The following is a 24,425-nucleotide window of genomic DNA, read 5'->3' as shown; positions in this document are numbered from 1 at the left end:
TATTATTTTCAGGTTTTCATACTGAACATATTTGTGAAAAGTTATTTCCTTGCTGAAGCTAAAAGAGGAAGATGACAAATTCCTCAAAGCCTATCAGGTGCAATTAGCTACTTCTTCCAGAAAACCATCACTGAGGTCTGTGAAGGTGTTAGGTGAAAAAGAGTGCAGATGAGTACATCTGAAAAACTGTCCCAACACTGGTGTACCTAAATCCTATTGATTAAATATAATTATACTTTCAGTAGAACTTCAAATCCCAAACACTTCTGAAACAACAACCAAAGGTATTTGCTTAGATTTAAAAGCCTAGCATGTCTTAAAATATGCCTTCAAGACCAAAGAAGGAAACAGAAGTTTTTACTTTCTCAGATTTATAAACAATTCCATGTCTTTTTGGCAGCATAGATGTAAATCACCCTATTTATTAACAGTACAAGTATGGAGCAATCCAAGGATTGCAAGGATATGCTAGCAAGCCTCTAACTAACCAACTGGTGAATTGAGATTAAATAAATCACAGGGAACAAAAGTGAGTGGATTAAGCCATACAAGACAAAAGGTAGAGTTCATAACAAGTGCTTCTTTTCAACAGAAGGATTTATTTGAGAAACCCTCCTTAGCAACTTAAGCACTTTCTTCCTGAAGCGATGACTATTTTGCAAGGCCCCATCTGCTAAGACGAAACAGGTCTGGCCACATTTCTGCTACTATTGCTATTTTAATGTACTCGCACTGTGAATACTCTACAGGCCAACAGCATGAACCAGTATATAGTTGCAGCATGAGGGCTCAGGATGAAGATATGAAGGGCTGTGGCTGTCTCCTAGCAGAGAAGCTGAGAAAAGAAAGAAGATCTGCAAGGTAAGGAGAGTACATGAAGGAAACAGACTGCAGCTATTATCCAACTTTGAACATTAAAAAAATCATGAAGAAAAAAGGAAAAATCTTTAGATTGGCTGGCAAAGGCATCATTAAAGATGCAGTAATTAAATGGGTGGGATTCTATTTATTTAGCCTGCAGCTCCTGAGACTTTGGGATACATTATTTTTAACTTTCCAAACTTTTTTCCAGGTAAGACTTCTCAATTTCAGATGACTGAAGAAACTAGGCTCATTAGGAAAAAAAGAACCCCCAAAACCACAGCCGTCTACCCAAACACACAGAAATTCGACTAGGTTTCAGATGCGACTTTTTTTCTCTCTAGACTACCCAAACACCTTGTGTCCAGCATGCGTCAATGCTACACGAGGGCAGGCGCACAGCAGCTACCCAAGAGCTTCCAACAATAGGTGCCAAATTCCACACTACACTGAAACTGCTCTACTGCAGGCAGCATGCGGGCAGTCCGTCTCCATCTGACAAAGAGCAGCAGCAGTGCCACGGCACTTTTAATGACTAAAAATGACATGACTCCAATTCTAAACCTCATCTGAAAGATGGCTTCTCCACCAGCACGGTATCTCTGATAGTGAGAAGGAATAGCGACTCACTACCTCTTGTGCAGGAAATGTGCCAGCTTGTTGATCTTTTAGTTTTACCAGCAGTGTAACGGCTTCATAGGTCCCCCGTCTCTGAGCACTGACCTAGTGTGACCTATTTATCCTGGGAGACATGGTGAACCTGCTTCATGTGGGTGCTATGATCTGATTAGATGTAACACATATGATACAGAAATAGAACACTTTGAATTAATAAGTATTAACGTGACCTACTACCCATCAAAGATGACAATTTTTAAGTCAAAGTCATGTTTTATTCTATTTAAAGATTATAGCTTCTGTTCAAAGAGCTAAAGATACTGGAAATTTTAAAAGACTATCTCCTCATAAAACACCATTTAATCAGCTTTCCTAGTTGGCTTGCACAACTTTGGACAAAGGAGTACTGTTTTATGAGTCAAAATGCTTTTTTTCTTAAATCTCTTCACATAATTACTAAGATATTAGAAGGAACTTCATATGCAATTAATAAGCACACGTTAAATAGCAGTTTTCTTGACTCGTTTTATTTTCACTACCACTTCAATGAAAAATTAATTTTCTACCTGCAGTCACGGACTCAAGCTTAAAAAAACCTCTAAAACACGCTTAATAAGCTTTTCAGTGTCAAGGATTACCAACCTTGTCTGGTAATGATTACTAAATGACACTATATGAATTGCAACAGTGAAAAAAGAAATATAAGTTGATGTTCTTATCACTGAAAATACATTAAGAAAGTTAGAACTTGCCATTCCTTCCCATTAATCACACGAACCAAATGTGAATGACAGGAGACTCTGGTATTGAAAAGCCACAGAAATCCTTGCAAGAAGGCACCTGACAGAGGGTGTTCCAAACCAGGGAACTCAGCAAAGCTTGGGCATCTCATCAGCCAAGATGAGATGCCATCTTGGGATGCCTCATGAGATGCTATCTCATGAGGCCAAGAGACTTGGTGAACTCTCTTCTGCCTAACAAGGATTAAATTAATTCTCTAGCTTGGAGGCATTAAGAGGCATCTGTCTCTACTCCATTATTTATTTTCATGTAATTTGCCAAAGAACACCAAAACTCTTTCAAGTCCTTTGCAAGCTCAATGGCTCCACTAAATCAGGCTGGAATTGTCCAGCGGGTTCAAAGGCTAATCAGGGGAGGTGAAAGAAAGATGGGGGTGGTGGCTAGGAAACAACACTGCCACAAAAGCCTAGGTTTTGTATTTTAGTCTGATTTTCCTACAAATTCACAATACGCTGTTTAAATATAACTGTAGGAATCCTCTTTAAATCAACTAATAGATTTCTGTTTAGTTTAGTAGAAGAGCTAATCCAGAACAGATAGCCAATACAAGTAAGTGAGGTCAGAAATGATCGTTATAACAATGAACCAATATGTTGGGAGAAAAAATTATTGTGCTATGATATTTTTCAGTAAGTGGACCTTTTGACACGAAATATCTACAAAGCTCATTCATGATTTTCACAGCAACGCAGATGCAGACTGGCCTTTCTATATCACTGAATGAAACACCTTTCACTTTACTCCACTGCAGTTTTCCATCAATAGCAGTGCTTGATGCCTCTTCCTGTATTTTCAATCCCACAGTGAAATCCTGGAGTTTGTGATTTGTTTGGGGAGTTTCACCAGAGAAACCGTCCAGTGCAGTGCCTGGCTGTATCAGCAGCACATCTAATATGTGACAGGCACAGTAAATCTGGGCAGGAACTGCTGCAGCTTGCGGTATGCAGCAGGAACAGGACAAGCAGCAAGAGTCGCACCTTCTCATATGTATTACACGGTATCACTTAATTTTATCCAGAACTTTGCTTCAGTAAGAAATAAATGATTCCCGCATTTGACACAGTATCATCAAGAAGAAATTCTTAGATCAGGATGATCAGAGTTTGAATATTTTATATTTACCTTTTCATTGATTCAGATTATTTTGCTCAAGACAAATGGAAACTCAAGACATCAAACAAATTGGTTTGAAGCACAAGGTTATGTGGCTAACCTCACATATCACTGTCCTCTCATTCACCTCTCTTTATTATGATAACAAAAACCGCAGCGCAGGCAGAGATCACTTTGCACCAATGATTGGCTCTCTTTTCATAAAGGTGTAGCAGTTTCTAAAAACTTGAGACCAACTGCAATGAGCGCTCACTTTTGCACAAAACTCATTCTGCATATACAGAAATTTAGTATGAATCCTGTGAAAGAAATGTGCTGAGAAGCAGAACACTTCAGGCCTGTCTTTCTGTTTATCCTGGTGATGCCTCTTCAGAGTATTTGTACACCCTGAGAATCTGTATCAGTATTAACATTTCCTAGAATGTCTTATTTCAGAAGATATGAAATATATGTTATGACGATAACTTCACAAGTTATTCATTTTTTTCAGCATGTTAATTGCTCTATTCACATATGGAAGAGTTACAACAGATCAGACATGAGCTGCAGTATATTCAACTGAAGGTTATGATGATAAAAAGGGGTTTGAATCCAAGTAGATTTTACAAGTACAGCAACATTCATTACTTCCAAGCGGAGGGTGAGATTTTGTGCTCCTAGATTATGCTTCCATTAGATGTAAAGGACACCAAATTAAGAGAAAGAAGTGGAAAAAAGCCCACTCAATACAGGTTTTAATAGACAGTGAAACAGTATTTGAAAAGCATGCCAACCTATGCAGTCCACAATTTAATCTGTTATGGAAGTACAGAGATATTTACTAAACACCAAGCTAATTCACAGAACTATGAATTTTAAAAGGGATCATTTGTGATTCAGTAAACTGAAACCACCTTTATACTGAAACAGTATGTATCTTTCCTAGGAACCTGAAATGGGTCAAGCAGGAAGGAGGAATAACCTAAACAATTAGGGAGCACAAACATATAATGACTACATGGCCAGCATGCCAGCCTTAGTATTTCACTTTTGCACAGCCTTTCTCCTACCCTACACCCCAAAACCACCACAACAAAACAAACAGCAAGGCAAACAAAATCAAAGCTCTGCAGGTTCACTGACAACCACCCTGTGTTTGCAGTCTGGGCAATGAACCTCACCCAGAAGAAGCTGCTGTAAAACGGTTGTCCTCTATGGCCATACTTGGGTACAGTTTTAGCATGAATGAGTACATAGCACTAAAGCTATATATGCCAAACCTGCTTTGTTCATAGCCCAATTGCTAAAGCACAACAGTTATCTCTGTGTAAAACATCGATGAAGATAGATTTCACAGGAGCTGCAAGGGAGGTCAGCACTACAGCTTCCCACCTGTGGTTAGTCCTTTAGCCTCAAGATCCATCTTGTTCACCTTATCAGGGCTTTCTTCCATTAGGTCTTAATCATGACATAACCACTGCACATAAGCTATGCTATGGTAGAATACATGCATTTTTTAGAGTGAAAAAAATTGCAGGGGAAGAGTGCCAACTTCTGAATTTCTACACTATATTTTTCCCTTATGGTAGGTTTCTTTGAGGGTTTAACTACATGGGAAACAATTTTGTGCTTCTTCTTGGGGTGGGGAGGAAATACGAGAAAAGAAAGTAATGGAACAATCATATGAAAATACCCTTAATCTGCACATTGCAATTCCTATTGCAAATTTTATGATCCGCTCTGCAGCGTAGATTTTATATGTGTGCCTCTAATTCACATTATATTGGCAAGCCTCCATTGATATCCTCAGCTGCTCTAAGGTCATGATCACCAATGTCACCTCCCTTCTTACATCCTGGCACACATCCAAGATTAGTCCATTTTTGGTTGTGTTCTCCTGAAATTGCATTATAACCATTGTTGTTACAGCAGAGTTATAGTAGTGAGGGCTGGTGCATCTGCGACATGCTAAACCACCTGCTGGTGAGTCCTCAAATACATGCGTAGAAGCCTTTTTGTCTTCCTGATAGCTAGCACTTTAGCACAAAGGACTGGCTATACCCAGAAAATGGAGCTGACTTGCAAAGATGAGAAAAAAGTGATGCAAGAGAGTTGGTAAATCTAGGGCACACGTTCCTAGAATTCCAGCGGCTTCCAGGAGACATCCCATAAATCACTGAAAAATTACCCAGATAGTCTAGCAATGCACTGAGATATTTGACCAGATTTATTCTGTAAAAGATCAATAGATTTACTTTGCTTTCCATTCTTTAAGCAATCACAAAGACAAGGAATAAATTAAGGAGAATCTGATGCTAGTGAATAGGTGAACTACGTAATGAAATATTTCAAGACTCTGCCTTCTATCCTGAACAAATACTGACCGACTGACTTTCCAACGTTTTAGTCTGCCTACAGTCACCTATCCCACTTAATTACAGAACAGTAACACATTATGAAAATCTCTTTGAATATGTCATGAAATTATAAATATATAGCAGTTTCTCCTGATTCTGAGCCCCTCCTCTATCGAGGAGGCATGGACATGTGCATTGTGACGCTGGATGCAAAGAAACATCACAGCGTGAAAGGTAACAGCAAGCACGTACAGTGGGAGCATCATTCCAAGACTCAGCTACACACTAGAACAGTTTGCACTACAGGCCATAGAGCAGGAATGCTACAGAGTTTTTGGCAAGACTACCTCCTTCAAAACATTTCAGGAAACTCATGCTCTTTGATGATGATCTCTAGCTCATTAAGAATAAAGCTTTTAGTTTGGCATGGATGATGCATATGACAGGCTTTCATACAGAAAAATGGTGTAGCAGGTCTCACCTTAGATGGAGAAAGCTAAACAAAGATGGTTTAATTCTAAGACTACTGAATTGTTAGAGATCATATTTGAAGTCCAATGATTATTTTTAAGCCTTTGCAAAGACAGATTAAAATAAAGATATATGTGACTTTTTAGAAAGCAGCTGAAGCTGTTGTCTTTTTTTTGAAACTAATGTACATACTCATACAAATTGTAGACTGAAAAAAAAAAAAAAGACATGGCACAATTATGCATGAATGCCTACTACTTCTGCATCTCAATATATCTTCTTTCCACTTTTCCTCCAGACCCTGGAACTGCTTTTTTGGAACATGGTTTTATTAAAAGAATGCAGTAAGACATAGCAGAGTTGGTAGTGACATGGATTTCATTCTTGGTTCTGCTACTGACCTGCTTTGAGTTTGAGTAATTTTCTCCTCATTATGCATCTAATTTTCTTCCTATTTTTGATCTCCTATACACAGATTGTGATCTCTCTGTCTATCACTATCTATGATCTCTTGATTGTCTCTCACTTATATGGCTTCTTGCACAGCAGGAACCTTGTCTTGATGGGAACTTGAGCTGTTATTGCAGACCTGAGGGCACAAATTCAATTTCTGTTTCTTCCTGTTCTTGTCAAATATAAACACAGTCCTTCATAGAGTCATGGGCATTCAGGACCTTCAACTCCTTCTTTTCCATACTCCATAATTAAGCAAAGGGAATCATTCTTCTGTAGGTCCTTTGCAAACATGAATATGGTGTGCAAATCAAGGAACAAGATCTGCACTTAAGGTTTTTGATAAATATCTAGACTGAGTGTTCCCCTCCTCTCGCATATTTTACATGTATGACTCCTGGAGCATGCTGTTGAGAGGACCAGTACAAGGTCTGTGCCTCCACAGTAACAAAATCCCTTTTAACAACACAGCAGCATAACAAGAGGAAAGCAGCCGTTAACGAAGTGCTAGGATTCCTTACCATTTCAAGATGCCTTCCCTGTCCTGCTACTGAAGATAAGTGCCCACGTATCAGCTGCTTCAGGTCACCATCTGCATATTAGTGCAAATGCCAAAGGAATTAAGTTTTGCACTAGTATGCAGAGTTGTGAACACATACATTGACAAATTTTTGCTGCCCATTTTGGATGAACATCCTAGTAAGCCACTGTTGTTAACTTTATGCTTGCATTATCATGGTATACTGCTAATACAAAAGGTTCTGCATCAGAAATAAACCTGAAGCCAAAGCTGCTCTTATACTCTATGTTCACCGGATGCCAGCTGTGAATGAGATTAGTCATGAACTGCCAGCCTTAGACGAGTCTCTGCTTTTTTTCTGATAAATTCTTCTCCACAGTCTGATAAATAGCCAGATTTTGCTGCTTCTTAAATCACCTGGTGTTTTGCCACTACCTTTTAATAACATCAGAAATAGGCCCAACCCAGGAATTTTATTTATTATCTACATTAATATAAAAATAAAATATTTCTGTTTGAATGCTTAAGAATGTACTGTAAGTAACCATAATAATATGGTTTCACTTAATGGTTTAGATTACTTTCTGAAAACAGCACTGGAGACTAAAGCAGACAGAAAGTGAAACAGAATTTGTCTTATTCTGAGGAAGCCCAAAAGGAAAGCAGGAACACTCTGGCCTCCTATCACTCGATCTCAATGGCCACCACCTAAAAATGTACATTTAACAGTATGAAGAGATTTTAGTGTTATAAGACCAGGACGCAACAAAACCAAACAAATACTGCTGGATCCCCAGCGCAGAATCAAAAGAAGCATAATAAAAGTTGTTTAACTTATAAATATTTGGGAACCTGCAGTGCTGGGAAGTAGCTTTCAAACTTCTGTAATTCTAGTGTTGTGGTAATCACAGCTAAAAACAGCTGCTGCAGGCACGCTGAAGAGATTAAGAAACAAAACATAAGACTAACTGAATGAGCAAATTCTAGGAAAATAGAACCTTGTTCATCCAAACAAACAACACTGAAATCCCTTAAAAATACCAGCTCGCTCACTCTTTATTTCTCTAAGCTGTGATACAAGCTGCACATAGGCTCCTCAAAAGCTATAGACTTGCACTCTGAGCAAATTTAGTGGTTGTACAAGTTCCAAGCTATCTGAAGTCCTTTGGAAACCAAGGTTTTACTTCATTAAGGAAAGAGGCAGAAGTGTCACAGACTTCTCTGCCCTGCCCAGCCACATGCTAGACCGATCGGTATGAGCTATGTTGCCGGCAGTTATGGTACTGTTGTTCACAACTGTCTACTGCAAGCTAAACTGAGATCTCGAACCTCATCGCCTGCCAATAGCCAATGCTTCTCAATCAGCAGCAACCTGGCTAATGCTTGAACCAGTAGGAGAAAAGTGTAACTTATAGGAACCAGCTGACATTAAATACTCTAATTCATGACACCCTGTGGCAGGGGCAGCGTGCAGGAAGTGTTGGACTTCAACCATTACGGCTGTTTGTAATAAGAAGGCTAAGTCCCGAAAGTCCACATCCATTTTTCTTTAGTTTTTATAAAGGATATATGTTAACTGTTCTGACAAATACAGATTCTTCCCTGTTTCTAAACCTTTTTATGTACACCAGTATTAATTGCCACGGTGTCACTCTCAGAAGAAAGCCCACTATTTTCCTACGCCTGAAATGCCTGCAGCAAGTGCGGAATACATAATGTGCAATGTTTAACAATGGTACATGAGTGTCTGAGGTCTCAAGATCACTCCCCAGTGTTTCATCTAAGCAGTAACACTTCATGCAAAAGCATGCAGTATAGCCCCTTGCGTGCCCATCTGCTAAATGCTCATTGCCATGCACTGATGACTGAATGGAAATATATTATGAAACTGAAGGGACACCTCAAGGTTATTAGGCCTAAAAATGGACCTACCTTGACATTTTCCCCATATTGAAGGCCTTACCTTAAAGAGGGACATTCACACTGAAGCAAACTTGAAAAGAGAGAACATTTATACAAAAAGAAATTTACTTGGCCTGCAATTTCCTAAGTTCCTTTTGGTGTTACTGAATGATACTGCATTTTACAGGGCTTCTTCCCCACAGCGCAAAGGCAAAGTCATAATTCTGCACGTATGACGATACAATCCACTGTCACAAAAAAATAGAGGTGTGCCAAAAAACCCCACCAAAACAGTATCATGACTTCCCAACACCAGGTTAAAAATCCCTCGTTAAAAAGTAAAAAAACCTTTGCCTGTTAGCAGTCATGTATGAAAACAAATCTGAGATTATAAAACGTATGTTTCAGGCTAATATATTTGAAAGTTTTCTCCAGAAACGCGGTCCCTCTTTAAGGATTCCAGCCATATTTCACAGTAAGCAGACGGTTGCTGCAGCAATTTGAACATACACCTCTCTAATTGAACACATTTTCATGAGCTGTTCAGTGAGACACCTACCCATTAGGCAGGCGTGGCCTCTGCAAACAGGCCAGCTGCACACTCCATAGGTGCCGATTTGTATTTACTATTTATTACTCAGTTTGCAAACACTGTGGGCATCCGGCTTGTCATAAGTCATCGACAAAGGGCTGCCAAAATTTTGCCAGTTTTTCACTCATTTAGGGGAGGGGAAAATTCCCAGTGCTCACTGACTCCAGTTGTAACCCACAATCATTGGCTAGGACTGGAATTTTGTATTTGGGGATAATTTTATTTCAAACCTTTGCTGCAGCGCAAAACTGAAAGAGGACACATTGCTGGCATCCTTAAGTCAAGACTTAACAAGGGAGTTTAGGTTCACAAGGAAACTACATACAGACAATGTGGCTCAGATAATGATAACTAAGGGGGGAGGGACATCGATAATGGTTCATGATTATCTTAGAGTTATGGGAGCTGAGAGAGAGGTGCAAATTACCGTAGGAAATTTGAGACTAAGGATCGAGATGAAATCTGCTAACACTGAGGTCTGGTATAGCATAGAACACTCTTCCAAGGGAAGTGCTACTTGTTCAGTTAATTCAAAAGCAAGGCTGATCTTGAGCATTTGGTTTTTAACACTTCTCAGTCATATTTCTTTGCTGTCACAGAACTTTGCATTAAGCATCCTGAGATTACCACAAAGTGGAAACTGAGGCATGAAAAGGGTAGGTGACAAACACTGGATCACACCATGAGTTTCCAGAAAATGTGGTAGAAGAACGTCTGTATTTTGCAATTCTCAGGTCTCTGGTTTTAGCTGCTAGACCAACTCTCTACCCCTGAGAAGTCACAACTGAAGAAGGAACATACAAATATTCAGAAAACATTCTCAGTGATATAACAGTAGGAATGGAAGAAGCTACAAAACAAGGGGAGTCATATTAGATGAACTAAATGGGCTGGCAGCAGCTGCTGTTGCTCCATACTGCAAGATACAATTCTGCAATAGACTATCTTGTTCATTTTGTTTCTAATACTCTTGAAGAAAGCCAGCTTTTAAAACTGAAAACGAAGAAATTATGAATGCATAGAGAAAATTAAAATAATGTATTGTTCTGTGAAAGCTGCACATTCACAGTAAATCATCGTAATGCGATTATTTTATTAACTTCATCTCCATAAAGCCACACTATGAATGGATTGCCACAGGCACTGATAAAGCCATTAGCAATGAAACTTTGGCTTAATTGCTAAAAAGAAATACATATGGCAAACATCTGTTTTACCAGGCTTTGTATTACCCTCTGGCTCAGAGTTCTTCAGCTTTTTCATGTTGAGGAGGTCTTAGTCAAAGTCTCAAATTTTCCCAACCCTGACATTTACAACACAGTGAATGAAAACAAGTCAGTCTGTCTGCATGCACATGTTTCAAGGGTTGACAGTGAAAACTCAGAGTGTGCCTGTGGTGAGACTGTCCTTGCTGCACAGTGCCTAACAGCTTCCTCTGGTCTCACAGCTCCTCACAGCACACTGAGCCACTGTGGCCAACAGCGTAAGAAATACGAGAGTGATTTTATTGTGCTGGTCTAATTCTAAAAAAACCAAGAAGAAATCCCTCAGAGGGATGGAACACCTCTCCTATGAGAAAAGGCTGAGAGCGTTGGGGTTGTTCAGCCTGGAGAAGAGAAGGCTCTAGAGAGACCTTTTTGCGACGTTTCAATGCTTAAAGAGGGCTTCTAAGAAACATGGGGACAAACTTTTTAGTAGGGCCTGTTGTGGTAGGACAAGGGGAAACGGTTTTAAACTAAAAGACGGTAGATTCAGACTGGATATAAGGAAGACATTTTTTACAATGAGGGTGGTGAAACACTGGAACAGGTTGCCCAGAGAGGTGGTAGATGCCCCATCCCTGGAAACATTCAAGGTCAGACTTGACTGGGCTCTGAGCAACCTGATCTAGTTGAAGATGTGCCTGCTTACTGCATGGGAGGCTGGACCAGATGACCTTTAAAGGTTCCTTCCAACCCAAACTATTCTATGATTCTACGAAATTGATGCTCATATGAAGCTACCACTGACTTAAGCCAAACGAGCAACAAATTTTGGGCCGTGATGTTTCTCTATCCCTGGCCAAGTGGGACTGGGATATCGTGTATCTTTATGCCACTTGTGCACACCTCTCAGAGCTTCAGTGGCTGATGTTAGTGCCATGTCAGCAAGCCACAAGTTCAGTCTGGAAAGCCTGCAGCTGGCCAGCTGTGCTCTCAGAAATGGTACGAAGTATTTCTTGCAGGGAATCTAATAAGATATGGAGGAGACTGAGGAAAAAGCAAAATATGACAAAATATACCTTTGCTTCCCTGTTTCAAATATAAGCTTTGCCAGCAAATAACAACTTGGAACAATATAAATTTCATCAGTACATCTTCAAGGTGAAGTGGCAATCTGTTTCAATCACTTTTTAATCCATATCTTATTATGGGATAGACAGAATCATTCCATCATGTCACCAAGCAAGATCTACCACGCTTACCACCACATCAATGACTTTGGTAAGAAATTAAGCTACTGCACCCTGGTTTTCATTTGTATTACAGCAAAAGCACTTTGAAAATGGAAATAACTAATTCAACCAAGCCAGGAGCATAACCATGGAAACAAAGAATGATGGAGAGTAGAGAATCATTGAATACTATATCAAGGCCTTGGTAGTCCTTGGGCAATAAACTATGTTGCAAACCATAGCCTGGTGTTATGGCTACTGATTTGGGAAATTTCATTCTCCAAATGGAATAAAATTCCGGGAAGAATACAGGAGACAAAATATCTCAACATAGGAATAAAGTGCCTCAAAGAGATTTCTGTCTCACAACAGTTGCTCTGGAGAAAAGATATCTGTCTGCACTAAAACCGTACTTATTTCTTGCGTATGCAATTACATATTCATGTCTGCATTAAAAGCAGCAGGGAAGAATAAAATTATTCAGAAAATTTCAAGACAGTCTGTGAAACTAAGTTAGGTTTTAAGAACAGAGGAAACAATCTTCAAGACACACTGCCAAGCTCACTGGAGCTTAGATGTAACAAATATCCTCTTCATAGTTGTTCAAAAGTTTGCTTGATTTCTTATGTACGGGCCCCAGAGCTATTACTTTTTCTATAGTAGCTTAACATTTACAATAGCTCTACATGGGAGAAACCCTCAGCATAGTGAACCATAGTATATATATAAAAAAATTAATTTTGCCACTGAAAAGCCTCACAATTCCAGATTTATGAAAGGCTGGTAGACAATATGCATCATAGGACTGGGCCCCAGTGCATTTTCACCCCTTCGTATTCTCTATTCCAAGTCATTAAGCTGGAGGACCAGCCAAAGATCCTTCACAGCAGGTTTCAGGGCCAGCAAATCTGCTTCCACTGCCTCTACCTAGCACAACCTGGTGCGGCACTCTTGTCACTGCTTAGCAAGCTAAGCCTCAGCCACTTGTATGAGTGCTCTGCCCATGGCACTCTTCAGAAAACTTTCAGCTTTCAGAAAACATAGTCAGTTTTTCAAGGACCTTTTGGACTTTGCTAATTTTCATTCCAAGGCTGAAAACAGTTAGGAAAGGAATTTCAGCTTCCAAAACATCATTAGAATAATCAAATCATGTACAAACTAGAAAGACATTAATGGTATATTTCTGGTATAATAAGGAATATGTTTGCATACTTTCACAGCATGAATGACATTTAAAAAAAAAAAACAAAAAACCACCTCAAAAGTCTCGCTAATAAATAGCCATGCAGCTTTTCTTCCAAGTCCAATTGAAAAATTCAGACTTAAGGCTGGCAGAGCTGAAGAGACATACCTGAACTATGGAGAAGCACAGGCCTTACAGTACCATGTAATATAGCTCCTGAGAAAATCTATTATGGCAGAGAAAGGATAAAAGGTAACAGAAAAGGAAGACAGCTGTGCTAACCAAGGAACTTGCATGGTTTTGCGATCAGCGGAGTAGTGAGGCAGAACTGAAGCAAGGTTTGTTTCCACGCTAGCGTCTCTGTGACCTCCCTTGGCAGATTATTCCATTGTTTGATGGGACCTCAGTGTTTGACCATTTTCTCTAATGACTTTACTTATTTAGTGTCAGTGTTTTATATTGCTCAGAGTTCATTTGAATAGACTATGTTTTGGGTTTTTTAAAAGTGTGTATGATATAGTGACTATAAAATTTCCCCCCTTAGTCATCTTAATGGTCGGTCAGAAAATAGATGAATACCTGTGTAAATATATGCATTCTTGCATGAGCCAAATTTTGTATGTGCATGCAAAACGCAATTTGAATGCACAAATGACTATATATGCATCGTACGCTTCTTTCCCTACACATATATACACTCACATATCACATGCAAGAATGTCTATTTTCTGACTAATAATCTGGCCTTTCTTCTCATAGCTATTTTCGTAGGTCTAGGCTCTCCTGAACATAAGATTAAAAAGATATTTTTTTAATCCCCTTTTAACATGACAAGTCACTCTTAAATAATCAACAGCCCTTTATCAATACCAAATCATGTTAAAAACCAGAAAACATTCCAAACACAGGCATTAGTTATGTTTTTTTCCATAGTTATTCCATAGCTATGGAACAGTTATGCTTGTTAATCTGAATCAACAAATCTCAATGCTACACCCACAACTGAATTTAGAGAGGAACTCTCTACCTAGATTTTAAAGTAGACTTTATTTCATTAGTGCTCACCTTCTTCCCTCTTTTCTATATTTTTCAAAGTGAGTGCAATCTCTTCTAGCTTGGCAAGTATCCAAAATCACATTTTCAGCATTTGAAATTTACTACCCTAGATTCCTTTACTATTTCTGAAGTTGTGTAATTAAAAACTAGATTTTATTTGTGTGATCTTTCTCTCCAGCCTAGATATATATTACACTTTACTTTCCAACTAATAAATTGTTCAATTTTAAGAGGACAAGTAAAAATTTCAGTATGATCTCGCTCAAAGATTTCTACACAACAGCAAAATCCAAATAATTGCAAAATTGATACAGCTGGTACAAAACAGCTGATGGATCATAAACAGAGTGTAAGTACATAAGGTATACCCTTGCTAAGTGTAGAAAAGTTATCAGTAAAAGTTGATAGGACCAGGTCACTGGGGAAGATATCTTAGAGAGAGAAGACTACAAACATGAAAATAACAGGGATGCCTGTAACATAGACTACATATTATCTGAATTCACCACCATAAGAAAAAAAAGTTCAGAAAAAAACAAGCATACAGAACTACTAGACTGCAGGAATCAAATTTGGTAGAATAAAGAAAGTTGGCATATACAATATGGAAAGAAGTAGTATGAAAATCCCACATTATAGAAGCAGCCTGAAGAAAAATGAGAAAAGGTGTAAATAAAGATGTGTAAAATCACTGTAACAATTATTAAAGAGCAAGCAGCTGTCTTGAAAATTATACAAAGGACTACTCTGAAATAATCTGAAATCACTACTAAACTGAAATATCCAACGAAAAAACCATTAAAGGAAGCAGAAAAGGAACAAAATAACAGGAATGAATAAAATAGGAATGGCTTTACAATATAACATCAGTGAAATAATTACCAGAAAGAGAAAGAAGCTGCACTGAGAAGGTAGAAGGTATTTATATCAGTAATGAATAAAAATGTCTGACATACTAAATCCCTTCTGACTTTTAAGAAGGACCGCCACAGCAGGAATACTTACAAAAATAATAAAGGCCTCGTAAAAATACCTATTGTCAAAGGGACTGTGCATCTTGATCATGAAAGGAAAACAGCCAATAAACAGACTAGATGTGAGGAATCTGGGACTTACTACATGCAGGCATAAAGTGAAAATTATTTTGGAATAGTGCATCCTGATTTGATAACTGTATTAACAAAATGTTTATGAATACTGAGCAAAGCAACAAAAATTAATGTGAGATGAAAGGTCAAATTCTTGTGAAAATGGGAAAAGAGCTACACACGTGCAACTCCGCTAAACACCAAGGCTGTCTGCAACTATTTGAGGGCTGTGGAACCTGACTGGAAAGCAATTAGCTACAGTATTAAATAGGCTTCAGATAGATACGAATAGGGTTAATTTGGGGTTTACACTTCCTGCATCAGTATAGAGATTTGTAAGTCAGCTCAGGTACTGGGTGCAGCCTGGCCACACCTCCAGAGCAGAGCTGGGCAGCAGGGTAAGGGAGCTGGCATGCCCAGCTGGCGGGACCCTTTCTAGGAGAGGGGCTGGCTCAGGCATCCCTCTGCCTGTAGCTACCGTATTACAACGTTTCCATTCTCCAGGAAACATATTAAGAAAAACTTCCCCATATGATAACACTATATCTTACTATGACTCCTAGAAAGACATTCACAAGGGCTAACTTTCACTTACAGTTGTCAATCCCTTTGGGCTCTTTCTGCATAGCTACAGAGAGAGAGAGAAACTTCTCTGAGAGTGGACTCAGAGGAGCTACCTCAGGCTCCTGTTCCGGACGGGCAGCCCCACTTTCACCGCCTACACAAGGAACTTGGGGAAATGCATCTCACTGGACTAAAAGTAAATGCATTAAATGTGAGAGACAGCAATTATGCAATGACAGAGGGGATTTTTTTCACCTCTAAATTTAAGTTAGGATTCAGTGTTGAGCCCAAAGTTTCATTTAGTTTTTGTTTTGTTTTGTTCTGTTTTTAAATAGCTTTGTAAACTATCTAAAGAAAGAAACAAACAAGTACCTTGATCATATTTACAGGCCAATCAAACATTGTAACTAGGAATGTGCAAAGTCAAAAGATGAAAATCAATCTCAAAGGATTTATCACAAAATTATTCTCTTGCTTGTTCTCTTGTTCAAGCACAAAATTTACTGCACACATTCTCAGCTGAAAAGCTGACATTTGGTGAACTGTTAATATTTTTATCCAGATGAAGACAAGAGTAAGTAAAGTATTTTTGCTTGGCTTTTGTAGTTTTTGCATGTGGGGCTGCTACATGGTTTTGTACTTTAAAATAGAAATACTTGATTATTACTTAGGAAAATATAAGTACATCAATTTATCTAAGCATGATGTATATTTCTTTCCCACAGGAAGCTGTTTTTTCAAGTATCTTCAGTTAAAATATTATTAATCAGAAATCCTTTCCTCTGTCTTTCACTACAAAATCCAGTGGCCATTGGCAATGCAGGACTGTAGCAGAGTTCACAGAGAAAGTACAGACAGTATATACCCAATTGAAATAATCTCTTCCAGTCAATGTATCTTTAGGAACACAGGCAAATAATTAAAACAGGGCCTCGAACACTCTCATGGTTTATATGACTGAACATGAACATCTTCCTGCGCATTAAATCTATTCCTGACACTTACCTTCACAGAAACAATGACAAGGCAATCTTTTCAGCGCGGGTTTTATCTTACTATTTCAACCCCCAAATGTTGCATGAAGTAATCTCACGTCTCAGAAAAGCCAACAACTAGAATTGCCAAACCAAGTTTCCTCTGAATGTTATGCAAACTGCTACTTACAATCCGAGGTTTGAAGGGTGGCTTGATTTTCCTTTGTTCTAGAAGAACCCAGTCAATTTCCTTGAAAAACGGATGCTGCTTAATCGCGTCTTCCCCATTCTGTGATGCCACACAGCCAAGTCGCTTATTTGGGTTTTTTGTCATGAACTACAGGGTGGGGGAGGGAGAGAAGGAAAAAGTTAAAATATGAATGCCAATGGCTGGAAAACATTTGCAGTTCAATTACGCATTCCAATTCCTAATGCCTAGGTTATTTTTTCTGTAAGAGCGACAAGGATGCCCTTCCAAATTTCAGGGGCTCCAGCCAAACTAGAAGATTCAGAGACTCCAAAGTCTAAGTTTCCTGCAGGAAGCTCTTGCAACTGATTACCGAGATCTCCTAATTTCATCTGTCTGGGAGTGCTACAGGAACAGATTGTCTTTCAGAATTTCTAGTTCCAGCTTTGGCCAAAAATACTAAAGGAAATAAAGAAAATATTAAACCCTCCAGAGACACTTCCAAAAAGATGGTAAGGATAGCTCTTATTTTATCTTTTTTGCTCTATCTTAACTATTAATTTGGTGGATAAGGGCTACATATTACGCTTACTGTTGTTTATTTTCTTTGGGTATGTAGGTTGCATAACCATACACTCCATTCAAGCGGACACATGGAAAGCTATACCCTCCTTACTCATTTCTAGGATTTTATCCTAATATGAGTAAGAACAGCACCTGCAGCTATGTGAATTATAAGCATTCTGTCCATACGTTTCAAGAAACACATGGAGTGATCAGTACCAGCAGAAAGCTTTCCTCTTAAGAAACTCCATGACATAATTTGCACCTTCCCTTTCACCTTTAGTACACCATTAGTGGCAGCAACTGGAACTACCTGGTAATTTCTAAACTTCTCACTTTTAAACTCTTACTATTTCTTTCAGCAAAAAGCTGTACAACCGGTGTAAGACATCGATACCGAATGATGGCAGCTGATAATTTTTTCCTGATTTTGCTCTGTTATTTCTTCCTTCCTTTATTAGCAATTGCTCTTCTTATTTCCTAATGCATGTGGACAAAGGATCCTTGCAATGCAAGCAGCAACGAATGCTGTTCTTATAGACACACGCACATTCATATGATAGCATTACCCCAAGCTTTGCTATAACTTCGTATTCAGCCATTATTATAACATTTTTTAAATTTAAAAAAAAGTGTACAAATGAAAAAAAATGTGATAATTGTTCAGTGCCTTTTTAAGCTAGGTACCACATTATACTATACATCTGTAGAAAAAAAAAAACAACTCAAAAAAAAATATCACTATAATGGATACCCTTGCTTTAGCACTCCAGTTATTAGATAAGTAGCTACTGAAGTCCTTAAGATGGTTTTAGATAGCTAGATCAACTATCCACAGGAAAATACCATTGCTATCATTTTAAAGATATAACATAGATCAGCAAGGCAATTCTCTGTGGCTTCTGACATACGCGCCACTCTGAAGACAATCCTTCTCTTTGGTCTTGTATTCAACTGCTCCACAAGTTCTTTTGCAAGTGGACAAGTCATATCTAAACTGCAGGCCATATTTTCTATGAGAAACAAAAGTTTTGAAAGGATTACTGTGCTTTGGTGAGGTCTCTTGGAAAACCACAAAACGCATTCCTACATTCCTCTGCTTTATTTCACCTCCAGGACTGGAGCAAGCAGGCCAGGAACCAGCAGCCACACATTTTGCAGAAACAGAACTTGGAAACTACAGGATACGCTTTTTGTACCGTATAATCCAGGTATCAAAGAAGTAAAATCTGATCCTAGTGTCTGCTATGATCTATCTTTGTTTTAAGCCAGAGGCAGGGAATACATCAGAACATGTCATTTTTAAGAAGTCTAGGACATGAAAATACAACTAGGTAGTACAGTTTAGTACATTACTTCACAAACTTCATGCAACTCAGAAATGGATGATGAGGGAGACATAATTTTAAGAATGAATACGTAAACAAACAAAACTATCATATGCAAATATGATGAAATAATCTCAGACTTCTGAAGTGGACATGTAATTCTATAAAAATTTCATGCCCTGCAATAAATATTGTTTTTTTCACCTTCTATTTCTGAAGTACAAGCTGACATTTATTCCCTGTTTATCAACAGCATCAACAATGATGCAACTGTCAGGGCAGAGACAGCTGTTAACTGCACTGTGTTGATGAGATGGTTGCCAATGGAGCTGGCAGCCATAGCCCTAAGTGTTGCCTTTTTATTTTCCCATATTAATGCAGGAACCTCTTTTTATGAAAAGAGAAGCCTTTTAAGATCAGAGTTCCTACTGACTCAAATGACAACAGGACAAAAGGTTGCTGAGATAGCCATGGAACTTGGGGCCTGAATCAAGGATCATCAGGCTCCCAAAATTTTGCTTCTTGAAATAAATGGCACAGCTTAAAACCAGAGTGCTGCTTCTGTACCTAGAGATCTCTGTCATCTGGGTACACAGGGAACACACACTGTAGACACAACCTCTCTCCATTGCTTGCAAAGAAGCACAGAGCTAATTTCAATGAAGAATTGTTTTCCTTACCAGACAGGAAAGAATTTTGAATAGCAATTCCTGTCAATGCAGAGGAACAGGACTAATAAGATCTGTGGGATTTCAATAGGATAAGCAATGTGCTGCCTTGTAATACTCAGCTATAAAATTATCTTTCTTAGTGTTTTGTTGGAGATAACAGGAAAACTTTCTTCAGAAAATAAGAAAACATTTTTACTTAATAGAAGAGATTGTCTTCTTATTAAACTTGCCTTACATGCTGTTTGGAGGAGTGTAAAAATACAGTTTCTAAAGAATAAAACCCATGTTTCAAAGCACAATGTGAGGAAACGAAGCGTTCCAAAGTTAATCCCTTGCTACCATTCAGCAGTAAAATACATAGACACCTCTTTCTTTCCTCTGTTTTTCCTGTTCTTCATTTAACAGAATGTGAACAAGGATCAGATGAAGAACACAAGTTTCAAACATGTTTCACACCATAGCTGCACAGGCAGCAGGTTGCTAAATGTAAGGAGATGTTTTCTTTTTATGGTGTAAATTGGCACAGCTCCATTAAATTCTACCAATTTATGCCAATAAAGACATCCTTCCCAATGAAGAATAATCTATTATTATAGTACAAATCCATTTAATGGATGCAACTCTCTTTTTAAGCCTTATAATGGCATTAAGGATTAACTTTGGACAGAAAGAAGTAAAAAAAAAAATAAAAATGCTACAACTACAGCAAAATACAAACCACCATGCCTACTTATCAAAATGCTGACCCAGGAAAACAGCCTAATGAAAATTTATAGCAAAATCAGCTTTAAAAGAAATTAGAGGGTTTAACACCCTTGCACTTACATTCACAAAAATACATAGTTTATGCCTGCAGCGCAACTCTGTCTCTGCATTTGTGTGTGGTTAATGAATGACATGTATAACATTAACAGTTAGACATCTCACTACTTGCACCACAAATGAGATTAACAGTAAGGCTCTGTCAAATCTATTTCTCCCTTTCCTCTGTAAAACAAACACCTTCTCCTAATAGTTACAATGGCTCTCGTACTACACAAACTTAACCAAGAGTTATCAGTTAACTTTTCCCCTCCAACAAATGCTTCCATGATTCAGAATAATAGAATGGTCAGTTAACACAGATTCACTGAAGGAGCCTATGGATGGCAAAGGAACAGATCTTACAGACTGTGAAACCAAAACACTACAGAAAATCTCCTGGACTTCAGTGAAATTCAGATGCAGGCATGAACATTGACAACAACCCTTTCTCTACAATACACCAAAATAACCCCTGAACCCTGGATATCAGCCTGAATTCTGCAGCTCATGTCCATACATTTTAATTGCTGAACTGAAAATAACTGAAGGGTCTAGGAACAAAAATGGACGTATGAAAGGATCATGTCAGCTAATAAAAAGTCATCAGAGAGGTATCTGGGGGGAGAAGGGAGAATATGTATAAAGGTCAGTTTTAACAAATCCTCCATGTTCTCACTACAGTGAATGGAGCAAAACAGATACTCCAGCAATCAATTCAGAGAGGTTAACTTCGACTTCTGCTTTGAATTATCTGCTAGAGCATCTCTCTCCCTCTCTCAGCTAGGAGAAGCCTTAAGATATTTTTATTAAAAGATCAAGACGAGCATTTCTGCAGAATGTGTTACCTGTCCACTGGTGTTAAAAATCAGAATTTGTTCAAGTTTTATATATAATTTCAAAATGTAACCCTGTATGAAGATCTCTGCAGGACTTTACACTACCAGCTGCTCTCTCAATTGAAAGTCTCCCTTATTCCAGATGCTGAAAGAAAAATAAAAGTGGAAAGGTAGAAATATTCCATTTTCAAAGAAGGTGGAAAACTGGAATAAAAAACAAGTTATTTTTTTAAGCCAGAAATCCTCCTCAGGTTTTCAAACTATGGGGACTGGCATACTGCTTCTGTTTTGTTTTGCTTTTTATTTTAGGATGATACTAGCACAGAAGAAAGGATTTATGTCAGTGTCATGTTAATGAAGTAAACCTGAGTTTAGAAAGGCAGTCTAAAAACTGAAGTTGCCCAGTGGCACATTTTGACTGATTAAAAAAATTGTGGCGTTTGGTGACATGTTTCTGTCAAGTGACTACTCATACTGAAAAACACCAACCAGGGCAGAAACAATTACACTAGAGTAAGACTGCTTATCAAAGTGTTATGTGAACTATAAAATAGAACATGCAGCTGTAAATAAAGGGCTTTCAATCCATCTTGATGATAGGGGAAGAAAGGCAGAGGGATAGGAAATTTTATAAGCGGGTTAAATAAAAACATTGTTTCTTTAATTACGTAGTGCTTCCCCCACTCTAGTGAACATGCATATAAAGTGCATATAAAGTGTCAAAGTGATAGCACAGTTCTAGTTGGTTGGGTTTTCCCTGAAACATGAATCTGCAGTACACAGATTTATACAGTGCACAACTGCGTGGAACACAAACATTCTGTTCCTTTCCCACAAGCGGTGTAATTTATCCCAGGCCCCATTATCCTAACAGTGGCACTCTGAACTGTGCTTGAACTCCCAGCGGTGACTGCTCTCAACAACTTTCAGCAAATTCAATTTTAATCAAGGAAAAAAAAACCCAAAAAACCAATCCCCAAAAAACCCATGAAGAGGAGGAGGAAAGCAAATAATGGAAGACTCACTGCTTTTAAAATGCTGACGGCTTCTTTGCTGAGCCAGACTGGATACAAGACATCATCGTGAAGGATGGATTCAAAGAGATCATCTTCATTGTCAGCTTCAAAGGGGGGTTGCCCAGCCATCATTTCATACATGAGAACACCCAGAGCCCACCAGTCTACTGATGGGCCATATTCTAACTCCTGGAGGATCTAGTATAGAAAAAGAGATTGGATTGAATAGACAAGTTAGACAACACTCTCGGCTGCACATTTGCTGTTTCAGCATGATACAGCCCTTCTTTCCCCCAGTGCCTGAGTAGGACTAAATCCCACACTGATTTCGGTAACAGCAGGCATGGTTTCTTACCCATGCAATTTGCACTGACACAGCTAAGTGTCAATGTGTAGTTGTTCTCAGAAGTACTGACTGAGTTTATCAGTCCCCTGAGTAAAAGAGTATGCTCGTGAGCAAAAGAGCTGTATATCCTTCCAAACTGCTTAAAGCAGGTCACGCTATAGGGGAAAAAAGATCACATATACAAAACAGATTGGTGGAAAATGTGAAACATTTCCTTGTCTCTATCTTGAACAAAACAAACTGAACCAGCTTGTAATGCTGCAATCATCTGAGAGATTTATTCTAGTCCTTTAGGTAGGGATGAAGGAAGCCAAAAGCATTTTTGTTCAAGTTCTTTTTACAGCATTAAAACACTGTACAATACATGGCCGTAGGATTCACTTTCATTGCCTCTGCTTTCAGAAAAACTGGCTACAACTTTTCACGTGGCACAAGTTCAACCTTGTAGCAACTATCTTTAGTGGAGAGTAGCAGGTTAGCATGATAGAGTTTTATTGTATTGACAGAACTAGTGTTGTACAAGGAACAAGTTTAATTCTTGGCTCCTCTCCACTGAAAAGAAGCCTGTAGTTTGGCTGCAATGTTTCAGCATGACAGGGGACAGGGGAAAGTACACAGTGGGTGACTGTTTAAGGTGAAGCTGACTGCCTTAAAGTGAGTTGGAATGGCAACAACTCCACTACCTCCTTAAACAACACTAGTGTTGCAGTCAGAAGCCTTGTGGTGAACCGCGTGAGCTTAGTGCTGTATTTGGGAATCACAACCAATATAAAACCAAATTCAGTCTTAACATAAAAACAGAAATGAGTTTAACATTTGAATACAGGGTCTGGATCCCAACTGGATTCTTAGTTGAATGGACATTACATTTTATAGACATTAACTACAGAAAATGACACTCTTCAAAAGTGTACTTTTCAAGTGTTCTGGGCACTCTTTGGAACTCACATATTGCTAAAGAAAAGGAAACTGAAACATACCACCATGATGCAAGAGAAATAGAAGCAGGAGATGAACTTCTGCATTAAGATGACAAAACGGAAGCCTGAGTTACAGATTTCAGTGAGACCAGGATTTCATGTCAAAGTTCCTGGGATCTTATTATTGCTTTGTTTTCAGTAATAATTTTCAAAGAATTTGCCAAAGGACTCAATTAGTATATTGAATCAGAAAAGAATTCATACAAAACCAAAACCATCACACTGGCATTTATTTGACTGCCGGAACATTTTCAAGCTCCACGAAACACACATTTATATTATGATCGTTTCAAGATGATTCACACCTTATCAGTTTTGCTACCAAAGCTTGACAGCCACGAATACTAACAACATGGATTTCTGATTTATTCTCTCTAACAAATAATAAACTAACATTTTTACCTGCTGCAAATTTATGGTTCATGAAAGACAAACCAATGAAACTTTTACATTAAATCAGCACACTGAATCTTCAGTAGAGAGATGGGCAGGTTACTAACTAAACTGAGCAAACAAAGTCTGCCTAGCAGACTAGCTGTACAATATTGATTCATTTTAGGCACTTGGAAATGCATCTCGTGATGTTAAAATTTAGAATATGTAAAACGAGCACGATTCTCAGTCATTTCTTTTATCCAATGAATGCCTTGATATGACTTCGGATATTGCCAACTGATATACAGCATCCATATGAAAAGTTCTTACTTCCATATGATGAGAAGTACCA

The 24,425-nt window shown here is 38.4% G+C and overlaps 1 protein-coding gene across 1 annotated transcript in view; it reads right to left on the bottom strand.

Moving 5' to 3' along the window:
- PRKCE (protein kinase C epsilon) overlaps positions 1 to 24,425 on the bottom strand; it is a 299,488-nt gene that overhangs the window by 5,183 nt on the left and 269,880 nt on the right. Inside the window, exons 13-14 of the mRNA XM_009473002.2 lie at positions 22,382 to 22,570; positions 17,157 to 17,303 (exon numbers count right to left, since the gene is read on the bottom strand). Coding sequence (XP_009471277.1) covers positions 17,157 to 17,303; positions 22,382 to 22,570 — 336 coding nt within the window. The remainder of the gene's footprint in view (positions 1 to 17,156; positions 17,304 to 22,381; positions 22,571 to 24,425) is intronic.

Source organism: Nipponia nippon, unplaced genomic scaffold, assembly GCF_047370975.1.
Source record: "Nipponia nippon isolate SJK-2023a ecotype South Korea unplaced genomic scaffold, ASM4737097v1 scaffold_4, whole genome shotgun sequence".
In the NCBI taxonomy this organism is placed as follows: domain Eukaryota; kingdom Metazoa; phylum Chordata; class Aves; order Pelecaniformes; family Threskiornithidae; genus Nipponia; species Nipponia nippon.
This window is presented reverse-complemented; position numbering and strand designations above follow the sequence as displayed.